The sequence below is a fragment of the Cygnus atratus genome, chromosome 3 (assembly GCF_013377495.2).
Source record: "Cygnus atratus isolate AKBS03 ecotype Queensland, Australia chromosome 3, CAtr_DNAZoo_HiC_assembly, whole genome shotgun sequence".
NCBI classification, from domain to species: domain Eukaryota; kingdom Metazoa; phylum Chordata; class Aves; order Anseriformes; family Anatidae; genus Cygnus; species Cygnus atratus.
Genome location: NC_066364.1, coordinates 89,325,864 through 89,349,304, shown reverse-complemented (window position 1 = coordinate 89,349,304; position 23,441 = coordinate 89,325,864). Strand labels below are relative to the sequence as shown.

At 39.4% G+C, this 23,441-nt stretch overlaps 1 protein-coding gene across 1 annotated transcript in view; it reads right to left on the bottom strand.

The window, feature by feature from the left end:
• The window catches only part of GLP1R (glucagon like peptide 1 receptor), a 54,369-nt gene that overhangs the window by 4,599 nt on the left and 26,329 nt on the right, over window positions 1–23,441 (bottom strand). Inside the window, exons 4-11 of the mRNA XM_035562860.1 lie at window positions 23,310–23,416; window positions 19,649–19,802; window positions 17,933–18,092; window positions 8,791–8,851; window positions 4,915–4,984; window positions 4,127–4,215; window positions 1,062–1,200; window positions 114–155 (exon numbers count right to left, since the gene is read on the bottom strand). Coding sequence (XP_035418753.1) covers window positions 114–155; window positions 1,062–1,200; window positions 4,127–4,215; window positions 4,915–4,984; window positions 8,791–8,851; window positions 17,933–18,092; window positions 19,649–19,802; window positions 23,310–23,416 — 822 coding nt within the window. The remainder of the gene's footprint in view (window positions 1–113; window positions 156–1,061; window positions 1,201–4,126; window positions 4,216–4,914; window positions 4,985–8,790; window positions 8,852–17,932; window positions 18,093–19,648; window positions 19,803–23,309; window positions 23,417–23,441) is intronic.

Here is a 23,441-nt window from a genome sequence, read left to right as displayed (position 1 = left end):
CGCAACTTTTAGCAGTTTAAGACCATTTAGCAGTTCAAGACCATTTTCAATTTCCTTTTTCTACAGTGGATGCTGATAAGGCAAATTGGAACAACTCCTAGTGTCTCTCTTACCTCATTATTGATGAAACAGTAGAGAATTGCAACCATCAGCCCCTGAAATCAACAAAAAACGGAAGAGGAGTGAGCAGAGCAGAGCAGTTGTCCCACTTTGCCAAGCAAGCCTGCAGAGGGGTGAGCTTCACACCAGCATGTTCCATGGTGAGAGAAAAACAAGACTGAAAGATGGAGACAATCTGTGGTCTCTGTCAGCCCTGATGGCAGCGAAGTTTGACCAAACTATGTCTTAAAGCACATGATCTTAGGAAAAGTAAGTTGCTGGTTTCTTCAGCCTCTGTCATTTTTTCCAAACAATTCTTTCCCCCTTCTTTTTCCTTACCTGGTTTCTAGCCATATACACTTCATATATGAACAATTCACAGTGAGCTCAAGTACAGCTCTGTGCTTGATAAACAGGGATTGAGTGGGTGAGCAGGGAAACTAGATGAATAATGATTCCTTTAGACAAGGAGATTCTTTTAAAATGGCTTTACCTAAGGCAACAGCTAAATAAAAATCACTGTAAATCTACATTCGCCTCGCATGCAGTTGCAGCTGTAGACAACTACCTCTCACAGCACAGATTTTCAAAGGAGTATCAAAAACACGAGAGAAGGCACAAAATTTGCTTTCAGCAATGCCATTATACAATTACAGGAAATCACAGATAATTTTGTTATTGCCTTGAGGTGTCCCATAGGAAGCAGAGATTAATACAAGGATAGCAATACCAGTTTATTGTGGGAAATGTAAGACTTATTGAAAATAAGTGACATTAACATCTAAACTAGCTATTAAAAATTACTTCTCATGCTTTCGCTTCCACTGTCATAAACCTGTAATATCCAGTGCTAAATTGAGAAATATGAAGAACAGGGAGCGTGCAATGAATGAGAGAGCAAGCAGGTCCCCAAACAGCAGTTACAAAATATCTTATCCACAGGTGCAGACTGTGAGCGCTACCTGGAAAGAAGCAAAGGAGAGTTCAGTAAAAAGCTTCACGAAGCGCAGCATCCCTCTGGCATGCTCATCAGTAATAAAGGCAAAGATGACCTCGTGAGTCCCCAGCAGTGGGATCAGCGTCAGCGTAGACTTGGCCAGCCTAAGGTCACAAAGAAAAAAAAAAGCCACTGAATAGATCATTGTTGATCCCAGTGATCACCACTGTTTCTGACACACTGTGAACTTTGGTCACTGTGCTACTTTGCGTTGCAGTGTCCTCCTCCAGAGGCTGCAGGAAAAAAAAAATCCTCAAAATAAAACCATAGTAGGTTTCAGTATGTTTTAATTGCCACTCCACCGCAGACCACTTGCTGCTCTCAGCAATGCTATCTGTTCAGCTCCTGGCTGTTTTTCACCTAGAAAGCCTGCCAAACTCAGGAGCAGGTCACATGCTTTCTTGTACCCCAAGATGCCTTCCCATATACCCTCTTCCCCATCTATAGGTCGGAAATATGATCAAAACCTACCTTGTTGATAGCCTGAAAGAAACAGTCTATCAGTGTCTGGAATCTTTTAAAAATACCTTGGCAAAGGGAGGAGTATTCCTTCCCACCTCCGTGGTGTGTTAAATCTTCAAAACACTGTAACTAACTGTCACTGCACAACACTTCGTAAAAGCAGTTAAACTGTCTTAGAGTGACTGATGACTCCCTGATTTAAATGGCAAGTTCAAAGACACAGCAAACGAAAAAAGACACTAATCTGAAGTAAAATATTTTTCATCAGTGGGAGAGCAATGCTCAGGGTTACAACTACAGAAAAAACGTCGACAAGAATGGTCCTTAACTCTCTTTTGATAGGCATACATGCTAAATCACCCAACAGGATAATGAAAAGGGCCTGAACCCCACATGGGAGCTTATAGGACTATCCTGCGCCACAGAACCAGACAATACTGCCAGTGTCTCCCGACGACCTGCCATGAGACGCTTTGGTAGATGCAGAATCACTTGACCAGCAGGGTTGTCAGTAAATCTTGTGTGCCCTGGATTGTTTATTCTGAATCACATAAACGTTCAGGTTGGAAAAGATCTCTGGAAGCCACTGTCCAATTCTAGTTCACAGCAGGTTGCTCAAGGCTGTGTCCAGCCAAGCTTTATATATCTCCAGTTCAGCTACTCTGGGCCCATTTTCCAGCATCAGATCACTCTCACTTCATTTTTTTTCCCACCTCTGACATGCAAATGGAAACCCTGTTCCTATAACTTGAGACCACTGCCCCTTGTCCTTTCACTGTGCGCCTCTGTAAAAGGTCCAGCTCCAACCTCTCTATAATCATCTTTAGGTAGCTGGAACTGCAAACAAATCCTTGCCTAGCCTGTTCTCCGTGCTGAATAAACCCAGTTCTCAGCACCTCCTTCTACGTTTTCCACACTCCTAGTCCTTACATAAAGAAATGGGATTTGCTGCCACACTGAACAGTGAACACTAGCTCTTCATCAACTGAACGGGAATCACGTGAGAGCAGATGTAGAAATTTTCCTGAGAGCAGCAGACTTTTCTCCTTTCCATACACAACTGTATCTAAGCTAGTGACTTTCAAGGGCACCCAGACTGGTCTTGTTTAGGAAAATACATTCCACATTCTGTCTTCCCTCCACCCAACTCTTTACCAGTCTCTCTGAGCAGAAAAGAACAGGAAAAATATTCTGATACAGGTATCTCTGCCTATTGGTCTTGTAATCATGACAGGCATACCAATGAACCAAAATCTTTTGGGTAAAGGCAGATTTCTCCAAAGCTTTTGTCTATAACCACCAACCGCCAGAAAGATCTCCAAGACTTTAGTTGTCATCAATGAAGAAGGTTCTGATGCTGGGTAAGTTCTTTCTTGCTAAAGTCTCCCTGCTTTATTAGCAGATTCTTGACCATGTAATATGAAGAACAGAATTAACATGCACCTCTAAGAAATGGTTCAGCTGTATCAAACCTACCTGTTGCTTACAGAAGTCCTGAGGGCAAGGGCTTTCTCCCTTGACAAGATAATTTTACAGTCAGATTTTTAAATGGCCCCATGCCAACAGAACTGCCTTCCCCCCTACTCTACCCTGCAAATTTTACCCTGGCAAATGAAGGTCATGTATATTCAGTATGAATGGAAGCAAACCATGCAGCACATTAGAAGGAGTGCTTTTCTCTGCTTTTAGCTCCAAACACACAGAAGGATTTCCAAAATTTCACATGAGGTAATGAAGGCAGGTAACATACAAGTCAACTCTATAGTCAGATGGGAAGACACAAAAATACATGGTGTGTCTAGCTTAGCAGGCTGTAACATAGAAATATCCGACTTCAAACTAGCAAAGTCAGCTAACTGTAGTAGAACAGCTACCACAGCATGTAGCTCCACATTCATTAATTCACCCTGCTGCAGACTTGTTCTTTCTACAGTATTTTTCAGACTGCAATACAGAAATATTCTCCAAGATGTAGACATGAAGGATGCGACTAAGAATTTTATCAAGGTAATAAAATAACAGGAGTAACACAGACATAGACAGGGCAAAGCCTGCAAAATAAGAAGCGAACACTTCAGTGATAACTTTTGACATCTTGAAACATCATATACGTTCTTAGTAAATCCAGGATTGAAAGTTTTTCCTAGTAACAATTGGCAAGGAGAACAAAGAGCAGTACTCAAAATGACCCACACCTTGATATTCACTGAAGTTAAAGGTTCTATTTCTCTCACTCATATTTTTTTTTAAATTGCGTAAGTACCTGCATATATTGTAAGTATTTAGAAAATACCTGCTTACTTAATATTCTTCTGGTTTTATGGAAGGTAAGGAGATCAAGCCTTCTGTTTCTCTATAATGAAGGTACAACACCTGCCCTGGCTTCACCAAGAGGCTTCTCTGGAGACTGGCTGTCCAGGAGTCATACCAATATGCACCACAACCTGTGCATTTACCCACAGTCTGTGATCTTTAACTGCTACTGTCATTCCACTCCTTTTCATGTACCTCTTTGTCTACTTCCATTCTGAGAGGTAAAAAAAAGTGTCAGACCACCAAATGACATACCTGCATTTTATGTCAGTTTTGCACATCAAATTAGCTTGTAGTTTGGAGATGATGATGCATATAACTCTGATAAAGATCAGGAAATTTACCTGGAGAGATGAAAGAAGGATTTATATCATCATCAAAAAATACATATGCATAAATATTCAAAAAGTTGGTTTGTGTATACATTTGTAGATCCCTGTGCATCCTGCTATTCTGCAGCTGCAGCATTTGCCAATGATTTCAATTCTTTGCTAAGCTATCATGCTCTAAAATATACCTCAGTGAATGCACAAGTCACCTTTGAAAATGCACAAAGTTCACTAAACAAAGCAGAGGAGAATACCTACATCTCTGGGGAGTGAGACACAGTCAAGGTGTGGGGGCTGACCCACCTGCCTTAGCTGGAGGTCTGACATTGCCACAGTTTTGCAGCTGCAGAACACAGCATTTCTCCACAATGCCACAAAATTTGCTTCTCTTCTGGAGCCCATTATTTGGAATATTACCTTCTGGCTCTCTGTGCTACCTGCTGCAGATTTCCCCACGCAGCACCTAACCAGATTACTGTGGCATGCTCTTTTATTATCATGCACTGCCACTACAACATGACAGCATGGCCAAAACAAGCGTTATGCTAGTCAGGAATTCCAGTGACAGAAAACAATTCAGTTTCATCAAATTGCATTTCTGAATCAAAATGTAAGTACCCCCAAAGGTTATTAGCCTTTGGACGTGCACAATAGCCATGTGCATTTCCACTCTTTCTACTACATCATGCAGTACTGCATGTACTCCATACTCACCCCGATAGCAATTAGAATGGGCAGTCTGATGATCAACCAGTAATTCATGTTATAGTTTCTGCTCCAGCAGCTAGGCAGATGGCAAAAAGAGGAAGACAAGAAAAAAAGTTTCAGTACGTTACTAAAATCTCCCATTTCTCATTCTGTCACAGCAGTGCAGATGGAAAACAATACTGATGACTAGATACCAGGAAAGCACATCATGCTGACATAGAAACAGATGCAGTGGCTTGATTCTTAAAAACGCTGAATGCTTTGTACAATTGCAGCTATCATAATACAAGTGGATACTACTTGTCTGCCTTTCTTGCCCACTAATGGCTAGCTCTCCTCCACAGTTTGCTATGAATTATCACTGGTTAATTGTAAAGACTTACTTCATTAAAACCAAGGTCCAAATATGTCACTTTGCTGGAGGGTTAGGGTGAATCTGTTCGAGTCAGACCTTTCCTGAGTAGTTCCTATCTTACTCTTTTTGTACTATTTTTATTACTCTGCAGTCTCCAATGTCAGGTCATATTACTTAGCTGCTCGTTAGTTCTTTATCACATTACCTACCATCATTTTTTTCCTATCAATATTTAGATCAATTATCTATTTTATTTGCTATTATTTTCAAAAATGACCTACTAATTTCAACCAGGAGAAAGCAATTAAGGCAATTAAGCAATTAAGGTTCCACCACTGTATATGTAGAGGTTTCAGGCCCAAAGGAAGTTTTGAGTTGTAAGAAAGCAAAATCAAAGACTGGAGCAATAGTTCCTAACTTTTGTTGGCCTACTGAGCCCTCTGCCAAGAAGGTAACATGCTGCAGGCAATATAATACTTTATTCTCCCCATAAGCCTCATTTTAGCTTTTTAAATTCTCGTGTCCTTGAGTTATACTGGAGAGCAATCACAAGGAATGTGAAGCTTGAAACCCACAGTTTGAGATCACTGGTTTGAAGTGAACTTGACAATGGGGCTTCATACATCTAGTTCTTTTAGATCCCCCAACACAACAGCTGTGTGGACAACAGCTCTGGTGTTCGGGCAGTCTTCACGTACCACTTCACTTGCTGCCAGAACATATGTATACTCAATTTTCCTTAAGTTTTCTTAATAGGCCTGTGAAACTTCAGCTTGGGTGATGTTGGTGGAGAGTAAACCCACCCAACCTTGTTGTGGAATAGTCAACTTAAGAGAAACTTGCAAACTGTACAGCACGTATTTGGGGTCCATGCTACAACAACACACTTACACACACTCTATGAATACTATAGAGGAAAGTGAAGCAGCTTGGCTGTAGCAATTCCGTATTCCCTTGGTTGTACTGGAAGCCCAAGAAGGGCTAGGGATTTCAGTTTTGTTATCAATTTCAATTTGATGCATACAACCAGCTCCACTACCTGACTGAATTCAACTGTAGTTTAGGTACTGCAGAAAAAAAGGTGTACATACTGTCTGCAGCCAGTGTACTTGAGCTGGAATCTGAATAACAGAAGAACTTCTTAACTGCTATGTGTGACTAGAAACTGGCTTCATGTAGCCTTTAAAATTTATTTTATTTGAACCCCTCAAGACAGGCAGGGTAATAGACATGGCTGGGAGTGGAGTTCTAATTTTCTGACTAGCTGTGGTGAAAGCAGAGGCAATTTTAAAACTTCCTGATAATGACAGAGGTTGAGAAATGGTTCTTTACATTAACCCTGCTACATTTCTGTGTGTATTAATTTACTTCCTGTGGCACAGAGCAGATTTAGCTACTTTTAAATTTATACAAATATGTGCAATAAAAAGACCATTAGAGTTCAATTAAAGCATCACAGCTATTAAAGAGTACAGAAAATGAAACTGATAGATATGTACATGATTTCTGGTAAATTTGTGCTTTCTGGGATTGTCGCAGTGGTAAGTACACCAACAGCTGTTGTGTTTGGGATCTATCCTTGCAGTTTGTTCAGCACAACTTAGAAGATGCTTGACAACTAAATATTATCAGAACCGTGAATGGGGAATTGGTCCAGTGAAACAGATGCTACTGGTAAGTTTCTGGCTTTGTTTACCAACCTGGTAGTCTTTTTCTAAAAATGAAAACACTGAATTTTTACCTTAAAGAGGCACAGCTGAATAGCTCCATTAAAATAAATAAATAAATAAATAAATCTGTAGGCTGGCTGTCTTCCTCCCATAATTAATTGCAGGCAGAAATAAAGATGTGTAAGTATCAGCTCTTTAGGCACAGTCTAATAATTAAGCAAGCACAGCTTGCTTTTAATTTGATTTGTAATCTAGGCAAAGTGTTTTTCAATAGCTCACTTTTTATAACAGCAACTGATTTATAAAGGAGTTCACAGAAGCACATATAAAGAAAGAAGGAGCCAGTCTGCAAATAGGTCTTGCAGGCTTCAGTCCTTCATCCAAACGGCTACATTTGCAGGACTGCTTCAAACTCCCAGCCCTGACCACATCTACTTCCAGTTATTCCTCATAACCAGGGAAGTAGTTGAGTCACAAATGAAATTTACAGCCTGCTGCACATCCGTGGTGACAGTGCTGTGGCAAACAGCATGAAAGATATCCCTAGCTGCTCCAACAAATGTCTGCCCAAGGCACAGAAATCTTGCCTTTCAGAGAGGCTACTGCATGTGTTTATTTATTGTTGTATTTTACAAATATTTATACAAGATTTAGAAAATTCAATAAGGTGCGAAATTGTCCATTTTAAGGCCCGCTAAAGGCAGTGAATGACAGTTTTCCATAATAGAAAACATAAATCAGCTTTGAGCATCGCATAATGTAGGAGGCTCAGCATGAGTACTTTGAATACATTTTCTACATCAATGGCAAGATATGTCCATGGACTACTGCCTGTTCAGATGCTACATGCTCTCTGCACCTATTTTGATAATTTCAACAAAACTAGCAATACATCACTGTGACCACGATCTTCTTACAGAATATTACCAAGTCAACCTTGAAAAGGAAAGTCAGAAAATCCCAGCATTACTTCAGCCAGAATACTCATGAGCACCAGAAAACACTCTGGGGATGGCTCTGACTACACTGAATTTTCACACTGCAGCATCTCTCCAGCAAGGATTGTGTTTGAAGAAAAAACCCACGATCTCTACAAAAATGCTGGCTGGGCTGTTTGGAAATTAAATAAGAGGAAGACCTGATAAATAGTTCATTTAGAATAAAAAGAAAACAGCATAAAGTTTAAAAAGGAAGTCACTTTCCTTCCTCTAGTTTTTATTTTTTTTAAAACAAAAACAAATACTAAAGTACAATGCTATTTGGTACATAAAGCGTATCAAAGGCAATTTTTTCAGAACAGCCACAATAGTAAAAGTGGACAAAATGTATTTTGTGTTTTGCAGCAGTTTTGTTTGTGCTATACTTGACTTCAGAAAGACTGTGTTTTTATTTTATGAAGACCTAAATAATGGAAGCTTAAACAAGAACAGGCAATCACATCTCTGCTGCGAGGCATAAACTAACCACTACAAATCACAGGAAGAATCCTGTGGGAAGTTTTTGCCTTCCTCTGAAGCATAACTGTAAAGGCTACTGCCAAAGGCACAATGTCAGGAGAGGTCTTGGTTGGGTATGATGACTTCTACTGCTGATACTGTAACTACAGAAAAACAAAACGTACCTTTCCTTGACCTGCAAAAGAATAGATTCATTCAGACATGCAGAAAATTTTGATCATAGAGAAACATAAGCTCTTTCCTCAAATGTCATGCAAGACCTTCAGACAAAACAGAAGCAATTTTATGAGGTTTCAGCACATTGCCAAAGCAAACCACACTGAACAGAAAGCAAACAATGACCTGTCAGTGCACACACGCAGCACAAATGAGATAGCTAGAAAATCAGAACTAAACCAACCCCTCATCTTCGTAAAGGTACTTGACAGTTCCCCAGAGGACAACAAACAGCATTGGCACACCTGGGAAGAGAGGAGACAAGGTTGGCACTGAAATTAGGGGACAGGGAAAATAGAAAAGGACAAAACCCCGCACATAATGATGAGCAACGTAATCCTCCAGTAGCAAGGTTGCAGCTCCTGTCCAGTGTAGGTGGCTTTGAATGGTGGGAGGAGGAATCTAACCTGCAGGTAATTAATACATGTAGCTTGTTTTGCCTGGGCCTCCACTTAGTGAGCACAAACAATAAATGACAACAGACGATCACCCTCATACTTGGCATGTAACAGCTTTTCTGTAGGGACCAAGAGAATATTTTCATGGAGGGACCAAGAGAACTAAATTTCTGGAGTCTCTTTCAGCCTCTGTATTCAAGCTAGAGAACAGGAATGAAGAGCTCTCCGAACCAAACCTTTTGCATCCACATTTCTCTTTGCAGGTCTGCTATATGTTGCATTAAGGCAGCACCAAGCACAGGCTGTCTATTGGCATCAGGGTTGGAGCACACTCAATTCCACATACCCTGATGACAAGTGAAAGCATGGGCACACCACACATAGCAAGTGTGCTCAGGCCTCCCTCAGAGAGAAGTCCCAAGTTTAGGCTGTGGTGCTGGCAAGGACTTGAGGGGTTGCCACAAAGCAAATGCATCTGGTCTTGAGAAGGGCCTTGGTCCTATGCTTACCTGGCAGAGTATGTGTTACAGATGCTCACGGTTTATCTGGGGTGTAAGGGGAAGAGAGAAAAGCCAAATAAGCAGGCGGTGATTATTTGCTTTATGTCAAAGACTCTCAAACAAATTTATTCCAATTATTAAATTCCTAGGTCTTGAAAAGTAATTTTAAGGTGCATCTACCAACCAACACTCAGTACAGGGAGTGCCAAAAAAATAATGCAAGGAATGAGAGCAGGTTGAGACTCAAGAAGAAGGATGAAGAATTTCTGCCTAAGGATGGATTGACGTGGTCTACAATTCCTCTGTGTACCTCATTGGACTGTATCAGATGCTGTATGTATATTATATGGGAAGAGCAATATTTAATGTACTTTCTTAATACATTCTTTAGAACCAATTGGTAACAGATCATAAGAACATCAGTGTGCAGCACTGAGCATTGCATAGAGCAGATACACAGTTCCTGACAAAAGTAGCTACAGGGAAATCAGTGATCTCTTGCAAACTGAAAATCTTCAAGCAGTATCTGTATTGGGCATACGTTATCAGTAAAAACCTACTCTTTTGTTGTACTGTATTACTTCTATAGTAATAGAACAGCTAAATACTATAGCTACAAAGGACCTGTTATTCTGCTCAATCCATAAAAGAAAAAAAAAGAGAGAGAGAAAGAATAAAGAGCAGCAATAAAAAATCACAGAACAATACCGAAAATTAGAATAATAGCAAAGATAATAAATTGAGTAGAGATTATTGGGCAGGCGGTTGAATCACATTCCACAGACGTACTTGATACTGAGCATGCACAATATTTTGGGAGCAAAATTACTGAGAACTCAGTGCTGCTTTGATACTGGTGTAAGAGATTAAGAACAGGCTCGCTTCCAAACACAAATGAGCCTTTGATTCATAGAAACTAATCAGAGTTTGAATTATTCCTTTCTCGACTTTGCTGAGAATTAAGACACTTTAATATGAAATTTGCAGGATAACGCACAAACACCGAGAGCACAAAGGCTGTGTGTCAGTGGAGGGAATAGATATACTGAGTGATAATGATAATTATTTGTGGATATCTCCATCTTCTTGATACATCAGAAATCTCTCCAGATTTAATTGCTTTACTTGACATTTGCATTAAGTGAGAATCTGTTATTGTTATGTTTTAAAAGGGTCTACCTAGAGGCTGATATTACTGAACCACATCAGCATCCTGCTATGCAAATATACAAAATAATAGGTAGTATGGTGACCTGTAGAACATCGTCTGCCCCTCCCACTTGTGACACAGACCTGTGGTCCCCTTCTGTTGCAACACTGCCAGTCACATTATAGTCCATTCCAGCAACATACTTTTCACATGAGACACCAAGACTTAACAGTGCAACGCATAGCTGTGAGCTTTGAACATCAGTGCAAATACCACATGGATAATACCATCTGACATCTACCAAATTCACAAAGTCCCGTCCTAAGAAAAGGGTGGCTCTGAAAAATATCTGGGGGACAATCTCAGCAGATGGGATTGCATCCAGTTTTCCAAAGCCCTAATCAAGATCTAAACAGGAGAATGCCACAACAGACTTCCCTAATCCACCTCGAATCTATAGATATTTAAACAGCAAAAGAGCAAGTTTGCAGCATCTCTGCAGTAATTGTGGCTTGCAAGGATCACTGAGGTTCTCCATAAATTGCTTTATAATCTTGACACCTAATTAACCTCAGTTAACAGGCACAAATGTAAATGTCATTATAGTTACTTCACTCAGGGGAAATTTGGCTGGCTTGAGCAGGCAGAACAAGCAAATTCTATACAGCTCCTTGAATAAAATCTAGAGACAAATTATTTATTAACAGAATCAACACTGTATTCCAGTCCTAGACTCCCAATATGCAGCCCTTTTGGCACATTTCAATTTCAGTCTTATGCCTCTTTCTCCTGCTGCTATTCAAAGAATATCAGGTATCTGACAAGAAAGTGCACTCACTTATAGGATGTGCTTAATTAAGACACAAGCTCAACTCTTTCTGACTTTGCTTGTCCTCATACAAAAAACTCTAAGACTGGTCTTTTTCCAGATTAACTGGCTACAAAAAGGTCTCTGAATTCTGGAAATGTTAACATCTGCTTCTGTCTGTACTGAAGCAGTGTTGAAGATGCCAGAGACTGCAAAAATCTTCTCAAAATAAACTCTGCCATATTAATGTTTACAGGATAACTGACCAAAAGTCTTTGAACACTACATTGTGATTATGAAACCTATCAAGTGTATTATGAAATATGCATGCTGAGAGTTCAGCTAATAAAGTTCAACTTCATATGACAGGGATGGGGCTTCTGAATAATAGGCTGCAATAATTATATATATTATAGATGATGAGAAAGTAATGGATCTGCCAAGTCAACATCTTAACACCCTACTGCATAAATAAGCAGCAGGATCTATTTTCAATCTAGCTTACAATATTCTGCACCTGCCCAGGTGTCTGTACAACTGTAAAAAAAAAAAAAAAAAAAAAAAAAGGAAAAATAGTCATTATCCATGCCAAAAATCTCAGCAGTTTTAGACAGAACAATATTAGGATGGGGTAGGTAAGAGAAGAAAGCTGTCAGAAATTCTGCTCAGGACTCCACCATTTGGTTCACATTTTCACAGTGTTCACTGTCCCTAATAAGCAGAGAGGAGAATCACTAGTCGGGCTGCAAATGGAAGCTACCATGTCCTGGTAAAAACATGTAGAAATCTGTCTCTTCTTTTAATGGGTCTGAGATATTTTGGTAATAGAACAGAAAAACTCAGGCAGTCATGAAGTCCATGAAGTAGCAGTTACCATGAAAGGTGTCACCAGGTATGTTCCATGCCATCTTTCCTTCTTCCCCCACCTCGATATGCAAGCAAGTTTTCATTCTTGCAGACATATACTATCGCTAGCTTTGCATTGTAACACATTTTATGCAAAAACAATTTCAGGGGAGAGAAATGTGTGAGGAGCAAGAGAGACTTCCCTCGTCTTCACACGCTGATTAGAGATTCTTCTTGATGGAAATTTGTCTCTGTAGGACCAGAGCACTGCCCTCCTGCTGAGACCATTAAATAAGGACATATTCTGCATACAGCATTTTACGACTGATGAGTTTGTTTATGAGCTCAAATTTCAGATGTTTCCTATTTCTTCTCCCAAGCAACAAGTGATAGGACAAGAGGAAATTGCCCCAAGTTGCACCAGGGCAGGTTTAGGTTGGATATTAGGAAAAATTTCTTCATTGAAAGGGTTGTGATGCATTGGAACAGGCTGCTCAGGGAAGAGGTTGAGTCACCATCCCTGGAGGTATTCAAAAGATGTTTAGATGTGGTGCTTAGGGACATGGTTTAGTGGTAGACTTGGCAGTACTAGGTCAACAGTTGGACACGATGATCTTAGAGTTCTTTTCCATTCTAAGTGATTCTATGATTCTGTTCTATGTAACCTGACATCACTGGCTTCCACTTGGTGAGAAGTTCAGCTTCTGAGACAACCAGGCACACAAACCAGAAGGGCACTACTGCTGTCGGAACTCCAGACCCCTTTCTTTCTCTCAGAACCCATCCAGGACAGTCTGACTTTACCAACTGGTTAATGTGTGAATGCAAGAAATACGTGAAATTAGGGATAAATAAACACGACCAGATGTACAAATAATCTCAATATGGAAGATGTGAGAAGAAACGATGAAATATTTTTCTTCCTAAAAAAAGGAAAATCATGAAAGAGTTTAATGCAGAAGACCAAGTGCAAAGAGAATTAAGAGAAACTCCTGATTGATTCATTTCCTACCAAGCTCAGTTTGGACACAAAGCCCATTTTCACATCCTTGTCTGAAACATTTTTCATTGAAAATGGGTAAGAAATGGCTAGTATAATGCATGCATCCTGTCACTACATTGAGTTCATACTGGGCTTCAGAACAAGGATTTCTTACTGGCTCTGCTCTAGTCAGATCTTCCTTGCAATCAGGATATAGATTTTGACACCCTAGCCAGGCTTCCTGCCTTTAATAGCTTCATTCCTTCAGCATATTCTTCCTCAGAGCAAGTCTGGATTACCAAGAGTTGGAAGGAGGGGAGTTATTTATTTTTTATGGCAGTTTCCCTGCTGCAAGTGCAGCTGGGTGTAAAATTACCATAGAAGTTTGGAGAATGTTTAGCTTTTTATTAACATTTTCTTCTTAGTCTTTAGTGCTGAAAATTGTCTTCTCCTGTCATTCTTCCAGCTTGGATGTCGTGCACAGTCACTGCGGGAGGTTGACGTTGTTTCCCCATTCTTCCCTCCTCCCTGGCTCTAAATGTGAAGAGGTCCTGTTTTCAGTAGCTGCTGAAAGATGCACACAGTGGCATTATGGCATTACTGCTCTTCTCCAGAGACCACTTCACACAGCACTGACACAGCTGCTTGAAGTCAATGTCTAGCTCGGTGACTTGGGCTCAGACAAGAAGCACAATGAGTTGGTGTTCTGGACATCCTGACTAAGAGCAGTCTGAACATCCCAAGAAACAAACAAAACAGAAAAGAGTAATCATCTTGACCTCCTTAGTTTTGTTTTCTTTTCTCCTTTCTTCTACAATTTTGTTCTCTCTAGAAGGTGAGATCCGTGGGTTTCTCTTATGCTAGAGGAAGGAAGCACTGGGTACCAGCAATGCATAGCAACAGATTATTTTTCCCCGCAAGTGATAATGACTATCTGAATCAACATCCTGTTTAGCTACCGTTGTGCTGACCTCCAGACTCATCTACCTGCTTTGCCATTAGCTTATTAAGACACTTTACAGAATTTTGTTTGTTAATGCTGTTACTGTTTCTGTTTTCTTCCCCCTTCCCTCAGCTGTGAAAATGCCATAAGCCATTGTTTTTGCAGTAAGATGTGTGGGACTCAGGGTCAAAACAAATGTATGAAAGTCTTCTTTACAAAGGAAAAGAAGTCAAGCAAGTCATTTTCCACATTAAATGAATTAGGAAAAACACAACATGGCTACCTCAAAGCCTACTATCGCATGAAATCTTGACAATGAAGTGGCCATTACAGGAATACAGTTACCTCACAAGCAATCAGGAATGTTTATAGAATCCTACCAATATATATATATGATGTCAAAATAAATGACTCCCAGTTTGTAACACTGCGTTAGTTTCCTTTGGTCTATCAAGACCGTATAACTTTTCTCGCTTTTGCAAAGTACAATAACATGAGATAAACAGATATATTTTCCCCTCATAAAAAACTTCTAATAGCAAAGATAATTACTCACTTGAACTGGTAATAAATGGAGTACCATCTAATAACATTAAGAACTGACCTGGAATGTTAAAAACACGATCATATAGCAAAATATATATTTGGTAAATATTTATTAATTTTTGTAACACCCTTCACTGTCTGTTAACATTTCCTAGGAAAACACAGACTAAGCATAATATCTTTTACATATTTCTATTTGAAAAGCCTTCCCATATTTTGAATTGTTAGACACGAAATGGAGGAAGTACTTTTTTTTAGTTACGCAGCTACGTGGACTTTATTCCACTGTAAATCACAAAATATAACACTATCTAATATGACAACTGAAAAGCTTGAAGAAAAATATGTATTGGGACATTTTTGCATGCTTGAAAGCTGGTCCATGTATTGCAGTTTTGCTTGGGGTTGCACGGGGAATTAATTTGTTCTAGCTTCTTGTTTGTTCTGAGACCTGCTGTTCCTCAAAAGCGGTACGACAGGGCTAATATCGTGGCCAAGAGTATGTGCAAACACTCAGATCGACAAAAACCTTGGAGAGAATACACAGTTTATTCATATGTACTTTTGAGAGAAGTACAAGTGCAACCATATGTTATCACACAGGGGATTACAGAAGTTACTCAGCAGAAACAACACCATGTTGTCTGCGAGTGCTCATGTCTGTAAGTTCAATTAGAAGAAATAACATGATATGAATAACACCCACTAAGTTTGTGAACAATACAGATATGAAAATTTAACACATAAACATTCATCAAAAGATGAGTAATGAACAAATTTAAAAAAAATCATCCTGAAGATACTTCATTAACAGAATAAAGGGTCAGGGTATCAAATCAGCTCTGACACAATCAAATAGATATGTTTTGATCCAGCTTTATTTTTACAGTTGATGAACTACTTCAAAGAGCAGGACGCTCTCAACCCAAACAGGAACCTAGTGTCTTTTTGACGTAAATCATTATGCTGAGGCTATCATACTGCTCAAAAAAATACCTAAGAATTCACAGCAGAAAGGGACCTGGTGAGGGACCTGAACAACCAAAAACTGGAAACACCAGTGAAGAAGCGAGAAAACAGAAAAAAAAAAATCTTCATCTGTTCCCAGAAGTTGTTAAAGACTGAACTGTTACCTGTTATAACTGATCTGGGAGCACTGAGGGCTTCACAGGACTGCAATAGCAGATGTTTCTGCATTTGAAGACAGAGAATTAGTGGCAAGGTTTGCACATGCAGCCATTGCTGGAATAGCAAGAAACTACACAGAAGAGGATTGAATGGCACTGGCAAAGCTTTTCTAGGAAGTCTGGATGAAGCCCATATAACCAGTGTCAATTTCTGACACTGCCACTAATTTCCACAAATTCATCCAGAAATTCTGCATACAGTAGCAAAAGTTCCACTGTAAAGGAAGAACAAAACCAAAATAGCATCTTCTGTTTCTTCCTTATGCTTTTGCAAGAGACAAACTGTAATTAGAAATGATTCAGATCAAAACCATCCTATCCTTTGCTTATAAAACAACACAGTACCCTCAGGATTTGGCTGGATAAATTTTTGCTCTGATTTTTTTTCCATTTCTTTTTTTCTATTTCCTCTCATGACTTCAAAGCTTCAGGATATCTCCCCCCTCTTTAAAAATAATAATAAAAAATATCAAGAGTAGAGTGATTAAAACATAGCTAATTCAATAAAGTGAGCCAGTAAGAAAGCTGGAGAGGGACTCTTTATCAGGAAGTGTAGTGATAAGACAAGGGGGAATGGTTTTAAACTGAAAAAGGATACATTTAGATTAGATATAAAGAATAAATTCTTCACTATGAGGGTGGTGAGGCACTGGCACATGTTGCCCAGAGAAGCTGTGGATACCACATCCTCGGAACTGTTCAAGGCCAGGTAGGATGGGGCTTTGGGCAACCTGGTCTGGTGGGAGGTGTCCCTGCCCATGGCAGGGGGTGTGAAATTAGACAGTCTTTAAGGTCCCTTCCAACCCAAACCATTCTATGATTCTTTGATTATATAAAATGCTTTTGCTGTATGCCCTATATAAAACAACAATGAAAGAAAAGGAATTTTTTTTAACTAACACTCTCCAGTAGGAAATTGGCATTACTTGAATTTAGTTATTCCCATCAGTATGTCAGAAAGCCCTTACTCTTCATATATCTCTGTTCAGTATAATTGGTCGAGCAATTTACAGTAAGCCTTTTATATGTATTTTACCAGTGGATTAATTTACTAATATTCACAGTTGGCAAACCCATACAAACAGGACAGTCAAAACAATTTAGATGCTTAAACTAGTATCTATGAAAGCACTTGCAGTATTTACCTGGATTTACTTTCAGCCAGAGTGGGGGGAGGCAGGAAAAGGGGAATAAAGTGAAAGCAATAAAAACTTTTGGAGATAATTTCAAAAATAAGATCAGTCTTGAACACGAATACAATTACATACTATCAGAGAGAGAAAGAACCAAAACTTTAAAATTTCTACAGAAGGCAACTCTGGCTCAAGGAACTGACTTTACACCATCACAGTCCTTAATCTCAGGCACACACGTGTCGCATGGTGCATGCACCCTGATGACTCTTTCACTTGACATTTGTTATTTGGCCTGCTCTTCCCACAAGAGCAACCTGAATACTCCCTGCTAGTAGCCTCTTGTTTGTCAGCCCTATTGCATCCCTCTGCTCATGCTGCCAGCACATCTCTACCTTTGCTCCTGACAAGATATACAATATCACCATAATTTTGCACCACAAGTAGCCAACATGTCATTGAATGTAATGAGAAACTGCCAGGAGATGAAGCAGGGCAGTTCAGAACAGCCTTTGCTCACCTGAAATCACTCACACACCTCGTGTATTGGGAAGCTGATATCTTGCTGGAAAAGTATCACGAGCCTGTCACTGGGTTGGGGAATTTCTGTGGTACAGCACAGCCCCAGCATTATGAACCCACAGCCTCTGCACTGCAAGCATCCAGGAGCTGTGCTGGCCCAGCCTAAGCAAGATCAAGGATCCGGAATAAAAAGGGAATGGAGTGTGGGACTTGAACTGGGCACTGCTACAGCAGACACACAGTATTTTTTCCTGTCATACCATCTGCTGGTACACAAAGCCACTGGTGGACATAAGCAAAGACCAACTTACCCCAGCCAATGCAGAGATAAAGACGAAAAATTCTTTGCTCAGAAAACACTGAAAGTACCAGCAGCGTGTACAGGTACATGCCTTCCACCAGCAACCAGTAGTAGTTTGCAGCCACACAATACTGCATCATCACAAAGACCAAGCGGCAGATGAGGGATTCCTGTTATGGAAGAAAGCACAGCCCAAATGAATGCAACAGGGGCTACAAGAAAAAGCAGACTAACCCAAAAGATGTTTAATCTCTCCTACTCTTACTTCTTCCTCAAAACAACACTTGCTAAATTCATCACATTTGAGTACTGAAAGGACAGAGGCCAGCACTACATGCTATACAGAGCATATAGACAACACTGCTCCTTAAAAAACAAACAAACAAATAAAAAAAACCCTGCATTTTCCCTCAATAAGCATTGGATTATGATTTGAAAAGCAGCACAGAAAGATGAAAAGAATCACAAACGAAAGGTAGTGTCCATATCAACTGCAATCAGTGAACCTTTTCACTTCCCCAAATATTCTTTTCTGCAGTTGAGAATTTCTCTACTTAAGAGCAAATAGTGGATTCCATAATGTTGACTATCTTCCAAAGTAAAAAAAGTTTTGATAGAAGCACAATATTGTCCAGTGCATCACATTTAAGTGCAAAATCTCTCTTGGCTGGTAAATTACAGAGAAGTGGGCAGCCAGGCTTTAGATAAGGATAAAACTTGATTACCTAATTAATATATCCATCAGATCTGATGAAACCACTATTGGATAAACCATGTGTGAAAGCACATAGCTTTTTTATTTTTTTTTGAAAGGAGGAAATGACTGACAATTTATTGTGAACATTTCCAAACCCTGCATTTAATATATGTATTACAGTGTTATTTTCTGCCAGTCTATACGTTGTAGATGCAAAGAAATCAACCATCATAAGAGATTCACTCGTGGTATTGGCACTTAAGCCTTAGGCAGAGCATCAGAAAAGGATGGGTGGATCGGTACTAAGCATGTATTAGAACACATACTTTTTATGACCCCAATCCTGTATTTCAGCAGCAACCACTGTATCCATGTTCTAGAATCACAAGAGCTATACATATAATGGAAATCCCTTTCTTTAAAGATTCAATTACATTTTGTATTCTAGATCCGAAGAGGGAAAGGTATGCTTTCATCATATTCACAAAAGAGTTGCATATCCTCTTCATTTGATTAGAAGCATTTAATTAGTCTGTTCCTCCAAAGCTTTTCTAAAATTAAATTTGCATTTAAATCAGATGCTTCCCTTTTTCCATCATTAAAAGATTATAAAGATCTCCAAGAATGACCAACTAATTTGGTCATTATACCAGAGGGACAGTCTTATCACAAAAGGTGTTGCCTTAGGAAAATGAGTATCTTGTCACTATTGAAGAACAGAACCTGCAGCTTGGGAAGAAGAAATGGTCATTTGTATATACGCCAAAAATCCATCTTTTCATGTTTGTTTCATCTAGAAGGGGAAAACCTATCACAGGCAAACATGTCAAGGCATCAACTACTCTGTAACTAGCCCCAGCTCGCACAACCACATACATTGTGATACAAGATTCAGAGAAACTCTATGGACTGAAGAAAACAGCATTTTGGACAAGCCTCAGTGTACAAATTGAAATTACCTGCTGTGATGCAGACACACCACCGTGATGACTCCAATATCCTCAGAACCACCACAGTGTCTGCCCCTACCTGGAAGGAGATAAGTCCTTCCCACTGGTGCTCTTGTGTGGCTGTGCTGTACATCCACTTCACCACTGAGTCTTTAATGAAGACGGATATAGCACGGAGGATAAAGGAGGTGAAGAGGTTCAGGTGAATGTAATTCCTTGTGCAATGCAGATGTCTGTAAAAAAAGGAAGAATAGGTCATGATCTACAAGTGGTGTAAAAACTGCAATATCATGGGTAGGACTGAGGAAGGGAACAATGGGCCCTGTTGAAAATCATGAGGTACCTGAGGAAATCCCATAACTTGAGAATGGCCGTGGGCATTTCAAACTGTCTTTGGGAAGAAATCACTATCAAGTAAAAAAAATTCAAAACTTCAAGCCCTAAGGGTGAGTGTCTGAGGGAAGGGAAAAGATCACCACATTAGGAAAAACTATTTAAAAGGTTTAAAAAGTGTAAAAATAAAGTCATTTTCAGAAGAAATATCTGAAAGGACTAAAAAAAATATATCAAACTTCACATAATGCTGTATCTAACCTCTTTGAATTGACCCTGATGCCACTGCATGGGTTTACCTTGGCAAAGCTCAGGAAATGTGCAGTAGAGCTTCTGGCTGTGTTCAAGCATCCCTTCCCAAAATGAAAACAAACAAACAAAAAAAAAAACAAAAAACCAAAAAACAAAAAACCATCCACCTGTAAATTACCAATGTGACAAGAGAAAAACCTGTATTCAAATTGCCTCCCAGGGGAATTGGAAGTATCTTCTGTAGAACTAAAAGGAACACAATTTTCACCTCTGCATTCAGAATTGAAAACGGAAAAAAAATCCTCTTGAATTTCATCAGCCAGCTGCAAAGACAACAAAATTTCTACTTGTTGAAAAGAGCACATCAAGGGATAGCAAAGGAAACCGCAGTCATGTAAATGGCACCCAGCTGCAGAGTGCTACCAGTGTTTTACCAACCTCACCCACAAACTTTTTTCTTCCAGCATTGCAAGGGTACACACTTTGCTTCAAAGGAAGCTACACTGGATATAATTCTTTTTTTGATGCTAAAAAATTCAGATAACAAACCAACCAACCAAAAAAAAATGTTCTAGAAGAAGTTTCAGTGAACTTCTGCTTTAAATGTTTGATTTTATTGCTCTATAAATTTGGGTAAGACAGTCCATGTCTATTTACTTGGTCTCAAAGCTATCAGTTTTAAACTGAAGACAAAGGAGAACTTATATATATATGTATAGTTTAAATACAATTTCTCGCATCACTTTTAGGTCACAGCCTATTTCAAAACCTACCTTTGATAAATATTTATTTTCCTTTAATTCAAAACTTATTTGCTGCTGCCCCTCAGAATTGCCACACATTTAAATCCGATTGACAAATTTATGTAAACTAGCCAATTGAAGAAAATAGTTTGCAAGTAGTTACTGACTATTTCTGCTGCAGGCAATGCAGGTTATTCAAATTGTTTCAGTCATTAAGTTATGGGCCCAATTTAGCTTCACTGAAATTACAGATTTTTCTTTCATTTCTTTCAGAAGATGCAAAATTGGACACTAGAGATATATTGCTTCCTCTCTTGAATCATTATTAAAAGCAAATATAAAGGTTATTTTGCAGTCTAAGAACTCATTAACTCCTTCTATTGCAGAAGTGGATAATATCAGTATTTTGGTGTCACTGAATTAAATTTCTACCCTTATTTGGTGAGGCTGCACAACTACTGGGGCCACAAGCAGAAGTTCCAATGAGAATCTAGTAAGTGTGGTCCATGTAGGGGTAAATTCTTAAGTATTTTATGAGATCCAGGAAGAAGTTGTTTCCAGGTTGATGATTTAGACAGGAAAATACAAAATGATTTGATTGCATAGTTGTAATAAGGCTCTCAGCCCCCTCAACATCTCTGAAAACTCATTTTCAAAATCAGAAATGCATACTTGTGCACATTTCTTCCAGTCCTTATTTCACAGTTAAAGGAAAAAATGTTAAAGGATCTCTCCACAAAAAATCAGAGCATCTGAATTCCCTCTCTCCTACCAGTCATCTGCAACAGAGTTGCTCTTTGTTTCCTGCCAAAAACATGCACAACCTTCCTTCAGTACATACACGGTTGCGCTCTGTGACCTTTACATTTAGGCTACTAAGATTATTCAAAAAGTGTCATTGATGGGTGAAACAAGGAGAAAGCTCTTATCCTGGGAGACATTTGGAGAATTCAAGACCATATGCTGTTCAGTCGGATGAGTCCCAAAGTTGCACAGCTACTACATGTACAAATCATAATTATCATCACAGAGCACTCAGAGGGTGAGCATGTCTACATTCCTGCAGTCATTTTAAATCTTTGGAGACAGCCTTATGCTTCTCCACTGGAAGAAGGAGGGATAATACAATGCTAGAAGGTGTTGCACAGTAGTATAAAACTTGGGTTATTTTAGTTTTGGAAATTAGATGCCGAAGGTATGACTGATGTTTTCAAATACATGAGGGGTACATACACTTAGGAGGGAGGAAAGGAGAGGGACTGCCTTGCTACCAGAGTGCTGCCTTCAGGGAAAATGATCATTAACTGGCAATGAGAATTATTTAGTCAGGGAAGAAAGTTTCTTAAGGATCAGGGCACAGAAGTTCCAGACCTGATTTCAAGAAAGAGTAACTGAAAGATGGGGAAATATATTTTTTCAAAGGCAGCCTCATCCAGCCTGTAAGAGGGATGATGGGACCTGGATGCACACAGCAGCAAGGAGCAGGACTGCATGACGAATAGGTTTCCCTTCCACACCAGATTAAGTTCACATCTTTGTGTTTTCTAAATATCAGTCTCCTGTGCTCAGCATCCCCACACCATAGGAACGTCTGGCTGAAATCAACGAGATACCTATTGCATTAAGAGAAGGAAAAAGAGAGATTGCTCTGCTGGAGCCCAAAGAGTTTTTTTCCTTTGTTTTTTAACCAAATCTACACAATGTAGCATCAGTACGTATCCAAGTTGGGAAGGCTGTGCAACCAGCAACCTCTTAATTTTGAGGTACCTTGTGCAATTCGTTGGTGTATACCAGGATGAATCCAGCATGCCAAACTGACCAGCTGACAGCAATGTATTTCACAGAAACTTTTCAAATTTCATGATTAGTTTCCCTTCTGTACTGCAAAAGAAATAATTTCTGAAAGTTCTCCAAAAAGAGAGATTGTGTAAAAAATTCATTTCTGTACTGAAATACACCCTACACGTGGGTGTTGAGAAATGGACGAGACTGAGATTTATGTTCTGGGTATTTCCATGTAAAGCAAGATGAAAACCTCTGTCCTGAATGACCTCTCACATCCCATACTAGTGCCCCATGTCCAAGGTGACAACATGAGGGAATGCTGGAATCTCTCTTTTTCCATCGCTTCCAGTGGCAATTTAATTGGAATCAAAAATATATATATTAAAAAAAATCCAACTGGAAAAAGCATATTCACAGACATACTAGTAATGCTACAAAAGCTTAGGAATTTTTTTTTTTCATTTTGAGAAGAAATGATGGTAGGAAAGCACACAGAGGCAACATAAGATAGAGAAATAAGGTGATGGAAGAAGGGAAAACTCAAATGTTTCTGTCAGTCTGACACTATCATATCATATAGGAAAACATAACACCTTTCTCCACTCTCTTCAGAGCTTCGCCAGTTACCTGAATCCAAGAAGAATGGCAGTTGCAATTACAAGGGCAGAGAAGGAAAGAGCATATCCAATGGTGTATATGATGGACAAATTCAGGAGCTGTTCTTCTGGTGCATCCTGAGAGCATATAAAGGAGAAAAGT